General features: G+C 41.5%; 1 protein-coding gene across 4 annotated transcripts in view; it reads left to right on the top strand.

The window, feature by feature from the left end:
- The window catches only part of scube3 (signal peptide, CUB domain, EGF-like 3), a 482,583-nt gene that overhangs the window by 302,352 nt on the left and 164,942 nt on the right, over positions 1–15,289 (top strand). For 2 of the 4 annotated variants that reach the window (XM_039748670.1, XM_039748668.1), the window contains exon 5: positions 14,114–14,236. In XM_039748670.1, coding sequence (XP_039604604.1) covers positions 14,114–14,236 — 123 coding nt within the window. Of the gene's footprint in view, positions 1–14,110; positions 14,237–15,289 lie in introns of all 4 variants that reach the window. The other 2 variants (XM_039748669.1, XM_039748667.1) reach the window with 1 other exon arrangement.

Below are 15,289 nucleotides of genomic sequence, written 5' to 3'. Positions count from 1 at the left end.
TCAAAGCAATGATGCTCCCCTCTGGTGCGATCCCTGCGGGACCAGAAACAGGAAGGGAAGTCCTTCCCCGACGTCCGCCCAGCTGAGGGTGGCTGGTGGTTCCACTACTCCGCAGCGCAGCCCTCCACTGTCTGAGAGCAGATGGGCTTACGCTGTGCACTGTTTGGAGGCCCATTTTTTTCCCAGGGTCTCATCTTGTTCTGGGGTGCACCGACAGTCTGGGTCCCCTTATGGGAAGAAGAGCGACCCCATGTTGTCTGCACCCCTTTGGATTCCCGGTGAGACCAGTGCCGGCAGTCGGGGCAGGGCTGTTTGGCAGCTGATATCAAGCAGCTGCCTCCCTGCACACTCCTCTGCCGCGCTGTCAGTCATCGCGGCTGCGTCTCTTGTCAGAGGTGTGGTCACACAGCGCGTGGAACCAATCAATACCATGGCCCTTTTGGTTGCCCCTTCCGTATACTCTACGGTACAGGCATCACTCACTTGTACCACCGCATCAGTATGGCATAGAAACCAGCGTCACACCTCCTCAGCCATTGTTTAACAGCTCTTAGGGGCACGCTGACCTTCCTCTCCAGCCGCTCGAACGTCTCCTGGAGCAGTTCCAGAGCCTGTAATACAGACTGCGTGGGGTTGGTGAAGCTCCTCCAGCACCCATACAGCCAAAGACAGGTTAGTTTCATCGGCTGGCAGTGGACTCAGACTTACCTCATTCCACCTTGCCAACCATGAGTCCTGCAGCTCCTGTTCCTGCTCCTTCTCCACAGGCGCCCTCAGGGTTTCATCGTGTTTGGGGCGGAGGTTTGTCCCTCCTGCTTGTACTTTACCTACTGGAAGATGACACCCATCTTCCATCCCCTTACCTGCCACAAGGAAGCGTCTTCGCTCCTCCACCGCCCCCTTCACAATAGGGAAAGCCGCGTCAGGGAGATCATCCGAGCACTCCTCCTCCACATGCAGTGCACATGCTGTCCTGAGGAGAAAACGGGAACCAGACCTACCTTGCTGGCCCTGCCGTGAATTGGCGCCCCCAGGTCACCAACGCAGACCCTGGCTCTCTTGTCCATGTGACCTCTCTTTGGGGTACACCGACCGTGGCTTCTTCTCTGACGGCGGGCGTGTGGCCAGCCGTCGACCTTGGAGTCCACCCAGCTTTCTTCCTCCCCATACCGGCTCTGACGGGGTAATGGAGCCCTAGAGTGTCGCTGCCTTCCTAATGAGGGTGCACGCTTTTCGCTCCTGCGCATTGCACGTGCCTCGTCAACACACAAAAAATTGTACAGGTCCCGGCTCCAAAAGACGGACAGGAATCCTGCCGACTATGCCAGTGTGAGATTGAAAAAATAAGATGACTAGTAATATGTAATTTTATCTGAATTGGTCTATTTTGTCAATGAAATCTGGCATATTTTTGGAATGATTCTTCCATTACACAGGTCAGTGTTTTTCAACCGGGGTTCCACGGAAAAACCGAGTGCTAGCCAAGGGTTCTGCCAAAAAAGTCCTAATGACATAGGACATACTGGTAGATAATTACACAGGGTTCCGTTAGCAAGGTAACCATTCGCGCAGGTTTCCACTCTAGCGAAAAGGTTGAAAAACACTGCCACAGGTAGTATTCAAAACTTTTGACATAGATGCTTCCTCTGTTAGCATTCTTTGAATTATGGCCTTTTTTCCATTAGAGGTCCACTTTACATTTATATTTATCCTTAATTGCTACAGTAGTTTTGAATAAACTGATCAATATACACTCACCTAAAGGATTATTAGGAACACCTGTTCAATTTCTCATTAATGCAATTATCTAATCAACCAATCACATGGCAGTTGCTTCAATGCATTTAGGGGTGTGGTCCTGGTCAAGACAATCTCCTGAACTCCAAACTGAATGTCAGAATGGGAAAGAAAGGTGATTTAAGCAATTTTGAGCCGTGGCATGGTTGTTGGTGCCAGACGGGCCGGTCTGAGTATTTCACAATCTGCTCAGTTACTGGGATTTTCACGCACAACCATTTCTAGGGTTTACAAAGAATGGTGTGAAAAGGGAAAAACATCCAGTATGCGGCAGTCCTGTGGGCGAAAATGCCTTGTTGATGCTAGAGGTCAGAGAAGAATGGGCTGACTGATTCAAGCTGATAGAAGAGCAACTTTGACTGAAATAACCACTCGTTACAACCGAGGTATGCATCAAAGAATTTGTGAAGCCACAACACGCACAACCTTGAGGCGGATGGGCTACAACAGCAGAAGACCCCACCGGGTACCACTCATCTCACCACTCATAAGAAAAAGAGGCTACAATTTGCACGAGCTCACCAAAATTGGACAGTTGAAGATTGGAAAAATGTTGCCTGGTCTGATGAGTCTCGATTTCTCTTGAGACATTCAAATGGTAGAGTCAGAATTTGGCATAAACAGAATGAGAACATGGATTCATCATGCCTTGTTACCACTGTGCAGGCTGGTTGTGGTGGTGTAATGGTGTGGGGAATGTTTTCTTGGCACACTTTAGGCCCCTTAGTGCCAATTGGGCATCGTTTAAATGCCACGGGCTACCTGAGCATTGTTTCTGACCATGTCCATCCCTTCATGACCACCATGTACCCATCCTCTGATGGCTACTTCCAGCAGGATAATGCACCACGTCACAAAGCTTGAATAATTTCAAATTGGTTTCTTGAACATGACAATGAGTTCACTGTACTAAAATGGCCCCCACAGTCACCAGATCTCAACCCAATAGAGCATCTTTGGGATGTGGTGGAACGGGAGCTTCGTGCCCTGGATGTGCATCCCACAAATCTCCATCAACTGCAAGATGCTATTCTATCAATATGGGCCAACATTTCTAAAGAATACTTTCAGCACCTTGTTGAATCAATGCCACGTAGAATTAAGGCAGTTCTGAAGGCGAAAGGTGGTTAAACACCGTATTAGTATGGTGTTCCTAATAATCCTTTAGGTGAGTGTAGTTCAGTATCTTTAATCTGAAAAAATATTTTTCTGGGTTTTGGTTGTCCTGGTATTGATTAGTCTCTCTTATTTTGTTTGCTCTTATGTGAGTGCTAATCCTATTGATCATAAAAAAGGTGTCAAAAAAGTTCTCATTTGAAGAGCTCAATGATTGACTGCCTTGGCATTGATTATTTCCAAGTATCCTTCATCCTTGTGGTGCAGGATATAGCTCTTTGGATTCACCTCTAGACATGTGAACAATGTGACCTAGTGACTATATGTATATTTATACTCAGTTGATGATTCTGAGCTAACTGGTTTTACACCCGAGGTGCTCCCAGAAGGAAGTTTGTATGTTTTCCCTATGTCCACATAGGTTTCCTCCATGTGCATGTGTCTAGTTTCCTCATGCAGTCCAAAGACATGCTGGTTAGGTGAATTGATGTTGCTAAATTGGCCTGAGTGAATTTTCACCCTGTATTGGACTGGTTAAGAAAATGGATGGACAGATTCTGAGCATTTCCAGTTAACTTGTATACACTTCATCTGTTAAAAATATTTAAACATTGCTACCATACTGTGTTTAAAAATAGAAAGGCACCACAGAAAATAGGACAGTATGATTGTTTATCTATACTAATAAAAGGCAAAGCCCTCACTGAATGACTCACTGACTCACTGATCACTAATTCTCCAACTTCCTGTGTAGGTAGAAGGCTGAAATTTGGCAGACTCATTCCTTACAGGTTTCATTTCGAAATTCTATGTGTAACGGTCATAACTGAATCCTACTTATGTATATACGGCCTTAGCCTACAGCTCGGTCGCCGTGTGAGGCGGTGTTGCGTTCCCCATCAGCACGCCTCCCACGTAGTTGGCTGCCTGCCTATATTGCGTCCCCCATACCCACGCCTCCCACGTAATTGAGTGCCTGCCCATATAAGGCCGTCTGTCAGTAGCAATCCAATTGACACGCTGCCGCTAAATATTCGCAGGCAAATCAAAAAGTTAATACCGGGAATGCCTGTAAAACATCTTATATTGCATGAGTAGCAATTTGGGTGGTGAGATGTCTATCAAGGTGATCACTGTAATATTTATATGTCATTGAAATGTATTATTATCAGGCATGGTTTAGGCACCTATGTCATCAGGAAGGCACCAGAAAAAGGGACCTCAAGGTTACTATTATGGAAGTTAATTTAGAGCATGGATGCTGTGAATGTAGGAGCTGTAATAAATAAAGTTCCCCTGCATACTTTAAAAGAAAATCTCGCCATCATTTCATTTTTCACAATTTTTGAAAACAAGACATGGTGTCAGAATAGAGGACAGTCATGTATTTTGTTGGAGTTCCCTTGCCACGAATTGACTGGGATTCTCTTAACCTGCCAGGAGAATGGGAAAAGTTCCGACAGCACGTGGAGCTGATGTTTTCTGGCCCGCTAAAAGGCAAAGACGAGAATGAGAAATGCAGTTACCTGGTCCTGTGGACTGGGGAAAAAGGAAGAGACATTTTTAACACATGGACTCTCACCCAGGAGGAAGCCAAGGTACTGAAAACTTATTATGACCGTTTTGAGGTGTTTGTCATGCCTAAGACGGATACGATATTCGCAAGATACAAATCTAATGAGAAGACGCAGGGTATAAACAAGACTTTTGATCACTTTGTAACGGAGTTAAAATTGCTGGTGAAGGACTGTGCTTATGCAAACGAAGATGAGATGGTCAGGGATAGACTAGTGTTTGGCACAAACTCAGCGAAAGTGCGAGAGAAACTTTTAAGTGCCGGATCTGAGCTAACATTAAATAAAGCCGTGGACATCGCAAAATCGCACGAGATAGCACAAGCACAGCTGAGAACCTTCGATGCTTGTACTCCAAGCGGCTCACATGAACTGACTGTGAACGCAGTACGCAGACAACAAGCAAGAGCTCCAAAGAGCGCTGAACAAAAAACGCATTAAACAATTGAGAAGGCAGCAAAAGACTATAAAGCAAGTGACGCATACAAGTATATTCATAAGTGCAGCTACTGCGGAAACAAAGCACACGGTGGAAAAAGTCAATGTCCAGCTAAAGGAAGACAGTGTAAAAATGTGGTAAATTGAACCACTAAGCTAAAGTTTGCAGGACTGGGAAAGGTAAACCCGTGCATGCAGTGTGTGATGTCTCAGATAAAGAGGAAGACGAGCTGTTCATTGATGCAGTAAAAAAGGAACAACCCTCTGAAGCTGAACAAGCCTTTGTAGACATATCAATAGGAAAGCAAGGTGTAAAGCTTAAATTTAAATTACATTCATAGACACGCTGCCGCTAAATATTCACAGGCAAATCCAGAACTTAATACCGGGAATGCCTTAATCTTAGATTCACGAGTACCGATTTGGGTAGTATACACTTCGATGAATGAAACCTGTTATCTTTACAACGGTTGACAAACACGGAATGTAACTTGAACACAACACGTCCTCCAAATACAAACCTGATTGAAAGAAATAATGATAATCAAATCCTTGATGACAGCAACACTCATAACACTGACAATCATGTTACGTTATTTTTAAAATGTTTCCTTTTCTTTTTCATAACTTCTTTAACACACTACTTCTCTGTTGCGAAGTGCGGGTTTTTTGCTAGTTGGTAATATTTCTACCACATATCTCTAGAGAGTTGGATTTAAAAACTGGTCTAGTTAATGTCGAGAATTTGCACAATTCTAGTCATGTTTATATGCATTCTTTTTTCTTTCTTTTTTTTCAAATTTCAAACATGTGTATGTTACATTTATTATTGACTCTAAATTGATCTGCTATGAGTCAACTGTGAGTGTGCATTAGGACGTGCAAGTGTCCCATCAATACTTGACTCCTGCCATTCAGCTAAAAAGAATAGGTAGAAAAGTGGGTTTGGCAAATGGACGGAGGATTGTTTAATCACATGGTCATTTACTACAAAATTTACTACAAAAAATTGCAGGTTATGTAGGAGACAAGTATGCCATTGCATAATTTGAATGTTTGTCCTTTTTTAAAATATCTGCAGTAACTTTTGCCATTTTATTTTTTCTTATTGTCTCCTCTAAAGCTGCATTATAAACGAGGACAGTGTGCTGGCTATATTTCATTCTGCTTTTTCAGGCGAACTCCGAACTCTTCACTTTTGTTTGTAAACAATGGTCACATGTTTTCTTTGATTGCTGAGGTGATTTGCAAGATTTTTTTTTGGAGCTCATTGGTTTGTTGGTTAGTTCGTGCCTTCTGCCAAATATTGCTGGAATAGGCACCAGATACCAGCAACCATGAAATGGATAGGGAGGTTAGATAATGAACTTCAGATTATTATTTCTTTAAGCTTCTAGTCCTTCTATCAGAACCTCCTATACTTTTTGGGTGGCAATAATGTAAACAATTCACTATTAACTTTTGTTTTTCATCAGCTGTACCTTAGTGACACCCTTTTAATCAAATTTGCTATATATAATATTAATCAGTTGATTATCTCCCTTCATTTATTGTTTAAAGTGATTCATATATCAGGTGTTGCTTTCTATATTGCTGTTGTAAATATTTTTGTTAAATGACAGCAATCCACCCAAAAAAACTATATGAAATAAAAATTGGTTTCTTTAAAAAGTATATGGTACAGGTGCAGGGTGTTGAAAAATCCATGTCATTTTCTGCTCTGCCAGTTGCTTTTAAGAACTTGTTTCAGTTAGTTGGCTGCCTTGCTCTTGGTGCTGTGAACCACAGGAATGGGAGGGGAGCAGCTAAAAGACTCTGGCCTGTCCGAGCAGACCCAGTGGAGTCTTTCTAATGGCTTCATAGATCCATGTGGTTCCTGGAACAGCTTTCTTCCCTGGAACTAGAAGGTGAAGAGAGGAAGCCAGCTGCCTCTAAGCCATTGGAGCCAATACAGTATAAACAGAGAAACCTGCATGGAAAACTAAGGGGTGTTTACCACAGTACACAGCCTTCCTGCCTGTGGAATTTTATGGGAAAGTGCCATATTAACTTTCTTTCCAGTATATTCTGGTTGTTTGCTTCATGTTTAGATATGTTGCAGCATATTTTAGACCGTTGTGCAACTTCCTGGTGGCACTAATCTGGATTTGAAACTGCTGTAAGAAATTCTGTGGTCTCTGATGCATTTGTATTTGTCACTTGCAGAAGCTGTTCTCTGTTTTTAGGTGTCAGATTGGACATTTGACCATATGTCTGTTTCTAATCTTGTAAAACAAGTTTTAATTTTATACTGTATAACACTTATATGCCATCAGAACAGCCTTTCTTAACGTGTGTCATAATTTTAATCATGTTCTTAACCTTTTTAGAACTTTTCTTGGTAGCAGAACAATAAAACATTCCTGGTATGTACTGGGAGAAGAGCACACAACATCTTTATACAGGGTGCCTGCCCTCGACTAGACATACTCACAAACACTCAGCCATCCTTACTTATACCTTTAGAAAATTAGAACATTGGGATGAATTTGACAAGACCCTGCTATATAGCCCAGCGAGCTCACCAATTCTGTTAATCTTAATTCTCTAAAATAACATCAGGTAGGTACTCTGTACCTAATTACTTGGTAATTTATTCCATGAGTATCTGGCATTTTGTGCGAAGAAAAACTTCCTAGTATTTGAGTGAAATTTGTCATTGTTTCCAGCTGTGTCCCTGTATCCTTGTTGAAGAATTCTTGTGAAGTAATGGCAGGGGTCAGATGTATTAATTGCTTTCATAATTTTAAACATAATCAGGTCACCCCTTATTTTCCATTTACTTAAACTGAAATGGTTCAACTCCTTGTGACTGTGCGGGTCAGCTTCTTGATCCCTCTTGCATAATGGGAGCCACCGTCAGTATCATAAATGAGATGAGAGTGGCAGATGAGGACAAATACACCAAGAAAGGGGATGGTGAAAAGTGCACGTGCTTTTATTAAAGCAAATCAAAATCAAAGTGTTCCAAAGTGCAGTTCTCAGAAACTGTCAATAAATAAATAAACCATAAACAAGTGTTCACATGGAGGTTAAAATAAATAGAAAAATCAATTAAAAATGAGGTTAAAACAACACAGTGAAGGAAACTTATTTTAAAATCCAACAAGCCCTGGTTCCTTCATTTAAACTTGATGTCTCTCCAGCTTATCTTATCCATACCTCACAGCCCAGAGAGACATTGACCATCCGGTGCAGACTCCCATCTCTTCCAGCCCATGCCCCCTGCCACCAATCAAACAGCGTTTACAGGCAACCCTGAGCTCTGCTCCACCCAAACAGCTGCCAATCCAGGCTCCATCCAGTATGGGCGCTCTATACTCCCAATGCTGCCATCTCAAAGGCTCCTACCAGCGAGAGCACCTCCAGAGCATAATCGTCATTTCTGCTCCCAAAAACGGTCAATAGGAGCGACCTACAGCCTCCTTCTAAGCGATAGCCACTCGTTCCTCCTTAGAGCTGTACTCCCATCCACCAGCTTCCACTCTGATCACCAGCTTCTTTCCTCTCTCTTTCTCCTGCCTACTTCTTCTCCTGTCTTTTAACCTCCGCTCTTTTCTTGACTCTCTTATTTTCTTTCCTTGACTCTTTTGTTTTTGATCTTGCGTATCCCTTTATAGGCTGGGGAGCTGTTACAGGTGTGATCGCCTGATTGCCACTCCAGGCTGACAAGGCAATCAGACTGCCTGCATGTGCCAGCAAGGCAATGCATGGGTAGCTAACCACCTCACACCAACCCGGAGACGGGACGTCTTCCCAGCTGATTGCTTGCACCTGCTCCACTCCACTGCAAGAGTGCGTTCATTATTTATTTATTGCTACAGTATGCCATTTTTGTAATATGTTGCACACAACCCAGGCGAGGTCTCATTAGTAAGTTATAGACTTTAAGCATAAACTCCCTTTACTTGTGTTCTACACATCATCCTATTAGCCTTCTGATTATTTCTGTACACTATCTAGATATAGAAAGTGAACAATCCACTACAACCTCTAGGTCCTTCTTATAAAGTGAACATTCAAGTTTCATACCTCATGTTGTGCATTGAAATATAACATAACTAGCCAACCCGCAGCGTACCATACGCCGCATAATCGCCGGTTTTTTAATGATTTTTAAGCACAGGGAGAAAATTAACATTTGAAAAATCGATAATGTAATAAATCAGCAAAAAAGCAACATTGTAACAATACACGGAACGAACCAACACACAATCGTCCGTGACTAAAAACTGGCGGACATGCATCGCACCTTCTCCTGCCAGACGGAGGGATAGGGCTGGACGGAGCTCAGGCGCGGAGGGTGGAATGGGAGGAGAGGAGAAGGACGTCTATTCCGCTCCCTCCGTCATGCTAGTCTGCTGATTTCCCGTTCAGTATGCACTGGCTGCTCATGTGCCCACCACCAACTCGTCAATTGAGTCGTTGTCGTGTTTGCACAGTCCAGATGCACCTGTGACTCACGTAGACTTTTCATTGCTCTGTGCAGTTTTGGCTGCTTTTCTATATATAATCCACCAAGACACCCGACTACAGTAGTAGCGAGGTTGGAGGGGGGTGTGTACAATGGGTAGGGACGTAATCAGTGAGAGCGTATGAGTCGCACCTAGTGGGAATTCCACTGTTTGCAGCCCGAATGGCATTCAACGGCTTACCCACGCCTCTCTGCACCGGGTAGACACACGCTCAATCTCATGCATAATTATGTATTGAATGCTAAACACTTCCGGAAAGACACGGTTGTCTAAAACGGGTTGGTGTGAGAATACAACAGTAAGTGAATGAAAAGATGGAACTCTGGAGAGAGCAAAATACAACACAATAGTGAACCCGTGGCATAACAAATGCCGCGTGGCTAAGACGTGCATGTGGACTCTTAGCACAGACGAAAGGGACTAACTGGGTGGTCGGTGAGTTTTTGCGTCCGGGCAAATGGGCAGGCAGTGTGAATGCCTAGAGAACGAGAGTAGACGCCGGCCGGTGAAAAAGGAGCATTGGTGGGTAGGGAAACGTCTTCCGTGTTCCTGCAGGAGCATCTAAGAAGACGCATGTTTGTCGAGGATGCGAATAGCTGTATGTAGCATGTAAAACAGTTTTCTATGGTGCACGCGGTCCTGCGTCGTAACCGAAAACTCGGTTTTTAAAGACTGTTCACTTCATTGTGCTTTAACCTCAGTAGTAAAGGATTGTTTTAAGGATCCCATGGGATACCCCTCGCAAACCGTTTCACACGCTGCATATGGTGATTCACCTCCGCGAGATACATGCCTCTATGAACAGTCAACGTAGCTCGGAGGTGCATGACATGCACATGACAATAACCTGACCTGCACTGCATGTGGCCTGTATGACAGACGAATATAAATGACGCCATTTCTTCTGTGTCATTGCGTCCGAGTTGGTGGGTGTGGCCCTGCGAGTTGTCATCGTATCCAATGGTCTTGGAGTTGGTGGGCGTAGCTCCTTCCTGCGTGCGCCATAGGTGTCTCACTTGTCGGTGGCTTAGTGAATCCACGCTCCTTCCGGCGTGCTTTCCATGGTTGTCTTGCCTTAGTGAGTTATATATATAGATTGCTTCCCACATGTACTATACTTTAAATTTCATCTGCCACAAATATGCCAGTATGCTGTCTAGGTCTCTTTGTAATAATTCAGTTATTCTGCATTTTCTTCTTCCATTTAGTTTAGTATAGTTTTCAAGCAGGACAAACCTTGCTATTTGTATTGTTATACATCATGCATGTATATTTACAGAGTGCAGTAGCCCCAGCAGTAATATCCTTGAGGTCCCCACATTTAATATGAATTACTTGTAGGAAGACAGAAGATTTGCGATAAGGTAGTTACTCACTAGTCATAGTGCCAGAGTGTGGTGATGTGTTATATGTTCTATGCAAGCAAGAATTTCATTGTATTCTGTACATGTGATATTAATGACACAATAAACAATAACTCTTTGTTTTTTGTGTTTAACTCATTTTCTATCCACCTACAAACTGTATGCTGAATTACTGCTTCTTTTAGTTTGATCAATAGCCTCTCTTGTAAGACCCCATCAAAACTTTTTTTAAACAAGTTAAATATTTTCATATAAATTTCTCTGATTGTATGCTTTATTCCTTCCTTATACAATTACAGCATATTAGTGAAACATGATCTTTTCTCTGTCTAAATCCATACTGACTATTGCTAATACACTTGTTCATGCTATGTGACGCATTATATTTTCCTTAATAATTGCTTCCATTAATTAAGCCATAACAAACATTTAGTATACTGGCCTATAGTTTATTGAATCAGCTCAATCACTGTTTTAATATATAATAATATAAAATGGTGTTACATGTATGCACTAACCTCCTTATGCACTCTAAAATACATGTTATTGTGTCCTGGTGGCTTAGTTAATATCAACCTATTTAATCTATGCAGCACTTTTTTCTCTCTGCAATTTCCAAGTCACTTAGTGACATGATGTTAGGTGCTTTTCCCACAAATATTTAAAAAAGTATAATTTTGGAAGTTTATTTCATTACTTCAAGGGCCTTTTTATGACATGATTAGAATGAAGATGTTGTTTATTTATTTGCATTCTCCTATGACACCATTTTGTTTTCTTCATAAGACACTTTGTGTCTTAAAATCATGTGATTTTAAGGGTCACTAACTTGTCCGATGTTTGTAGATTCCTCAAAGAAATACCAAGTTTGTTCATGATTCTTATTTGTTCAAGCATAACATTCTGACACATTTATTATTTTTTCAGCCATTTTTCTTGCACAGCACTAAGTACATCCTTAGTAATCTCTGTTATTATTGACAGGTTATCAACTTCTTCAAATGTGTAAACATCACAAAAATGCTAGTTTAGAGTATGTGCTCTTTCACTGCCCTGTTTGTAATGAACTTCATTTCCTCCAGTATTTTTTCTTTCCTACTAAAATCTGATCTCTTTGGCTAACTTTTTACCTCTTCTAAAATATTTGTCTCTAATTGCCTTTTTGCTTTCCTAATATCCTTTTTAGCCTCCACTTTCATGCTCTCCTTTACACCTTATGCAGCGGTTTTTTTTCTTGTGCATCTTCTTTCTTCATTTATTTACAGCAGTTTTCTTTCATTTCTTACTATTTCTAAGTTTTGTGATAAATGTGTCCTCTATTGTATGTCATACTTTTAAACCTGCCCTATATCTCCTAAACTGTCTCCATGTTAAAAAACCTATCCCAGTTTATCCGTTTCAGATTTTGCTGTAACTGCTCAAAATTTGGTCTCCATCCATCCATCCATTCTCTTCCGCTTATCCGAGGTCGGGTCGCGGGGCAGCAGCAAGGAGAGGCCCAGACTTCCCTCTCCCCGGCCACTTCTTCCAGCTCTTCCGGGAGAATCCCAAGGCGTTCCCAGGCCAGCCGGGAGACATAGTCCCTCCAGCGTGTCCTGGGTCTTCCCGGGGCCTCCTCCCGGTTGGACGTGCCCGGAATACCTCACCAGGGAGGCGTCCAGAAGGCATCCTGATCAGATGCCCGAGCCACCTCATCTGACTCCTCTCGATGCAGAGGAGCAGCGGCTCTACTCTGAGCCCCTCCTGGATGACTGAGCTTCTCACCCTATCTTTAAGGGAAAGCCCAGACACCCTGCGGAGGAAACTCATTTCAGCCGCTTGTATTCGCGATCTCGTTCTTTCGGTCACTACCCATAGCTCATGACCATAGGTGAGGGTAGGAGCGTAGATCGACTGGTAAATTGAGAGCTTTGCCTTACGGCTCAGCTCCTTTTTCACCACGACAGACCGATGCAGAGCCCGCATCACTGCGGACGCCGCACCGATCCGCCTGTCGATCTCACGCTCCATTCTTCCCTCACTCGTGAACAAGACCCCGAGATACTTGAACTCCTCCACTTGGGGCAGGATCTCTCCCCCAACCCTGAGAGGACATTCCACCCTTTTCCGGCTTATTTTTGTTTATTTTGCCACCTATTTTCAGAAGCCTGTTATCCAATTAAAGTTAAAGAAACTTAATGAACTAAACCAGAATATTATAAAAATGTAAATATAATATTATATTAAGAATGTGTCTGTCAAAGAGAATTCAGAAATGGTACAGCTATATGATGTTGTTAGCATTGCTTTCACCATGCTCCTGGATTTCAGTGACAAGGTGGTTTACAAGTTGTGGGTTTTTTTCTGTTTTGACTGGTATTTTTAAAGACCTCTGGTTTTGTAGAGTATGCATGTCATGTATTAATATTTGCACATGTATTTCATTGACTCCAAATTAATCAGTTTGGGAAATAAGTGACAGGTAATTGGAACATATGAGCTATTATCTCTGACCAAAATGTCAGTCGTTTTGGTTTCAAAGAAAATTTGGAGGTTTTTCTGATGTCAACAAAGATCCTTTGTGCAATATCCTGACAATATCCTAACTAAAAGCAATTTCAGAGAGTAAGACTTAAAAACAACTTACAGACAATAAAAAGAAAAGGGCAAGTTTTTAAGTTGACAGTTGGCTGTTCCATCATTTACAATGTGACAAAGACACACAAATTCAGATTTTGTTCCTATATTGTGAGCATGTTGGAGGCAATTTTGTTGAGCTTCACTATAGTCTCTGAAATCAAATAAGGTCAAAAGTGGTGTGAATAGGTCACTTCTTGAAAGGCTGAAGAGCACTCAACTGGTAATCATAAAAATTCACCAAGAGACAGCTGTTTTCCTGAAGAGTAATGAGTAAATTCCTCCATTAGAACGACAAAGAGAAACCCCATGTAGAGGTTGATTTGAAAGTTTTTTTTTGTCTAGCAGTGATACAACAAGTAAAAAGGCTGGGAATTGTGCCTTTATTAAATATTACCACATCAATTCCAGCACTGAACAATAGTTTCAGCTCTGCTTTGATCTGAAGATTTGTGATTCTGCTGTCAGATTAAATGCCGTCTGTCAGCCTGATTTAGTTTAGTGTAAAGAAACTGTAAAGAAAATAAAGTGAGAAAGAGGAACAAAGAAAAGATATTGGGGGGTCCAGAATGGTGTGGGTGGCCCTGCACTGCATAAATGTGACCCTAGGGTTTACACTTCTCTAAGTCACCAATTAAATTATAAAACTGTTAGCTTTTCTTAACCCTTCTTTCTTTGTTTTGTTTCTCAGAAGGAATGAATTGCATGAACAAGAACCATGGTTGTGCTCACATTTGTCGGGAAACACCACGTGGAGGAATTGCTTGTGAATGCCGACCAGGATTCCACCTCACCAAGAACCAGAGGGACTGCAAATGTAAGTAAAAAAAAACACTAGCCATTGCAGTGATTCAAATGGCATTAATCATTTCCCCACCACTTAGATTTGGATCTTAAGGGAGTGCATGCCATTGTCAATACTGTCAAAACCATGAATTTATGAGTTTTTAAAGTCAGAGATTTTTGGTTAAGATGGGAGAAAGCCAAAAAATGTTGTTGTTTTACTACAGCCAGAAAATAATGAGTGTAAGAAAGGGCAGTCAATAAAGAATGTCAGTAAAGGACTATATATATTCTTATTTAGTCTCTTTTTGCTTTTCCGTTATTTCAACGAGTAATATTTTCCATTTGTTTGTGCTAATGTGATCTTTTCACTCATCTTTTTGGGACTTTTGAATTTTCCTACTTCCGTTATCTCTAACCTGCTCTGTATGTGTATCACAGGACTTGCTAACAAACATTGTTAAGTATGACGTGACGTGCCTGTCTCGTGGGATGTGAAAGTGTCACTCTTCAAAATATCTCTCTTCAAAAGCGTCTCTCTGTCTCTCTTCAAAACATCACGTCTCATCGCTGGAAAAAAGTCTCATCCCAAGATTTTTTATAATATATATACAGTGTGTATATATATATATATATATATATATATATATATATATATATATATATATATATATATATATATATATATGCCCATATACTACTAGGAATTGAAGGCATGACTGAAAGCCATAGAATTATACCTGTGACACATCAGAGCCATAAAAATATGGGCATATACTCTATTAAAGAGAATGAAGTATGATTGTGAGAGCCCAGAGCCAATAATCTATAGATGTAAAGAGACAGAAATAGTTTTACCACTATACAAGTAAACCCACTATAGCTCCTTAATTCTTATGCTAACATAATGTGTTAATACAAAATTAGAAATTACAAAATTAGAAACTTCCCAAATAAATGCTTTTAGCAAAACTTCTAGATAACAGTCAACTATGATACAGTATATGTAATCCTTTTTGTGAAAAATATTTGCTGGAATTTATATGAAATTAACTATCTAATCAGTTTCCAATTTATTTTTAAAGGA

This window comes from Polypterus senegalus, chromosome 3, assembly GCF_016835505.1.
Source record: "Polypterus senegalus isolate Bchr_013 chromosome 3, ASM1683550v1, whole genome shotgun sequence".
Classification (NCBI taxonomy): domain Eukaryota; kingdom Metazoa; phylum Chordata; class Cladistia; order Polypteriformes; family Polypteridae; genus Polypterus; species Polypterus senegalus.
Note: the sequence above shows the minus strand (reverse complement) of the source record. Positions and strands in the feature narration are given on the sequence as shown.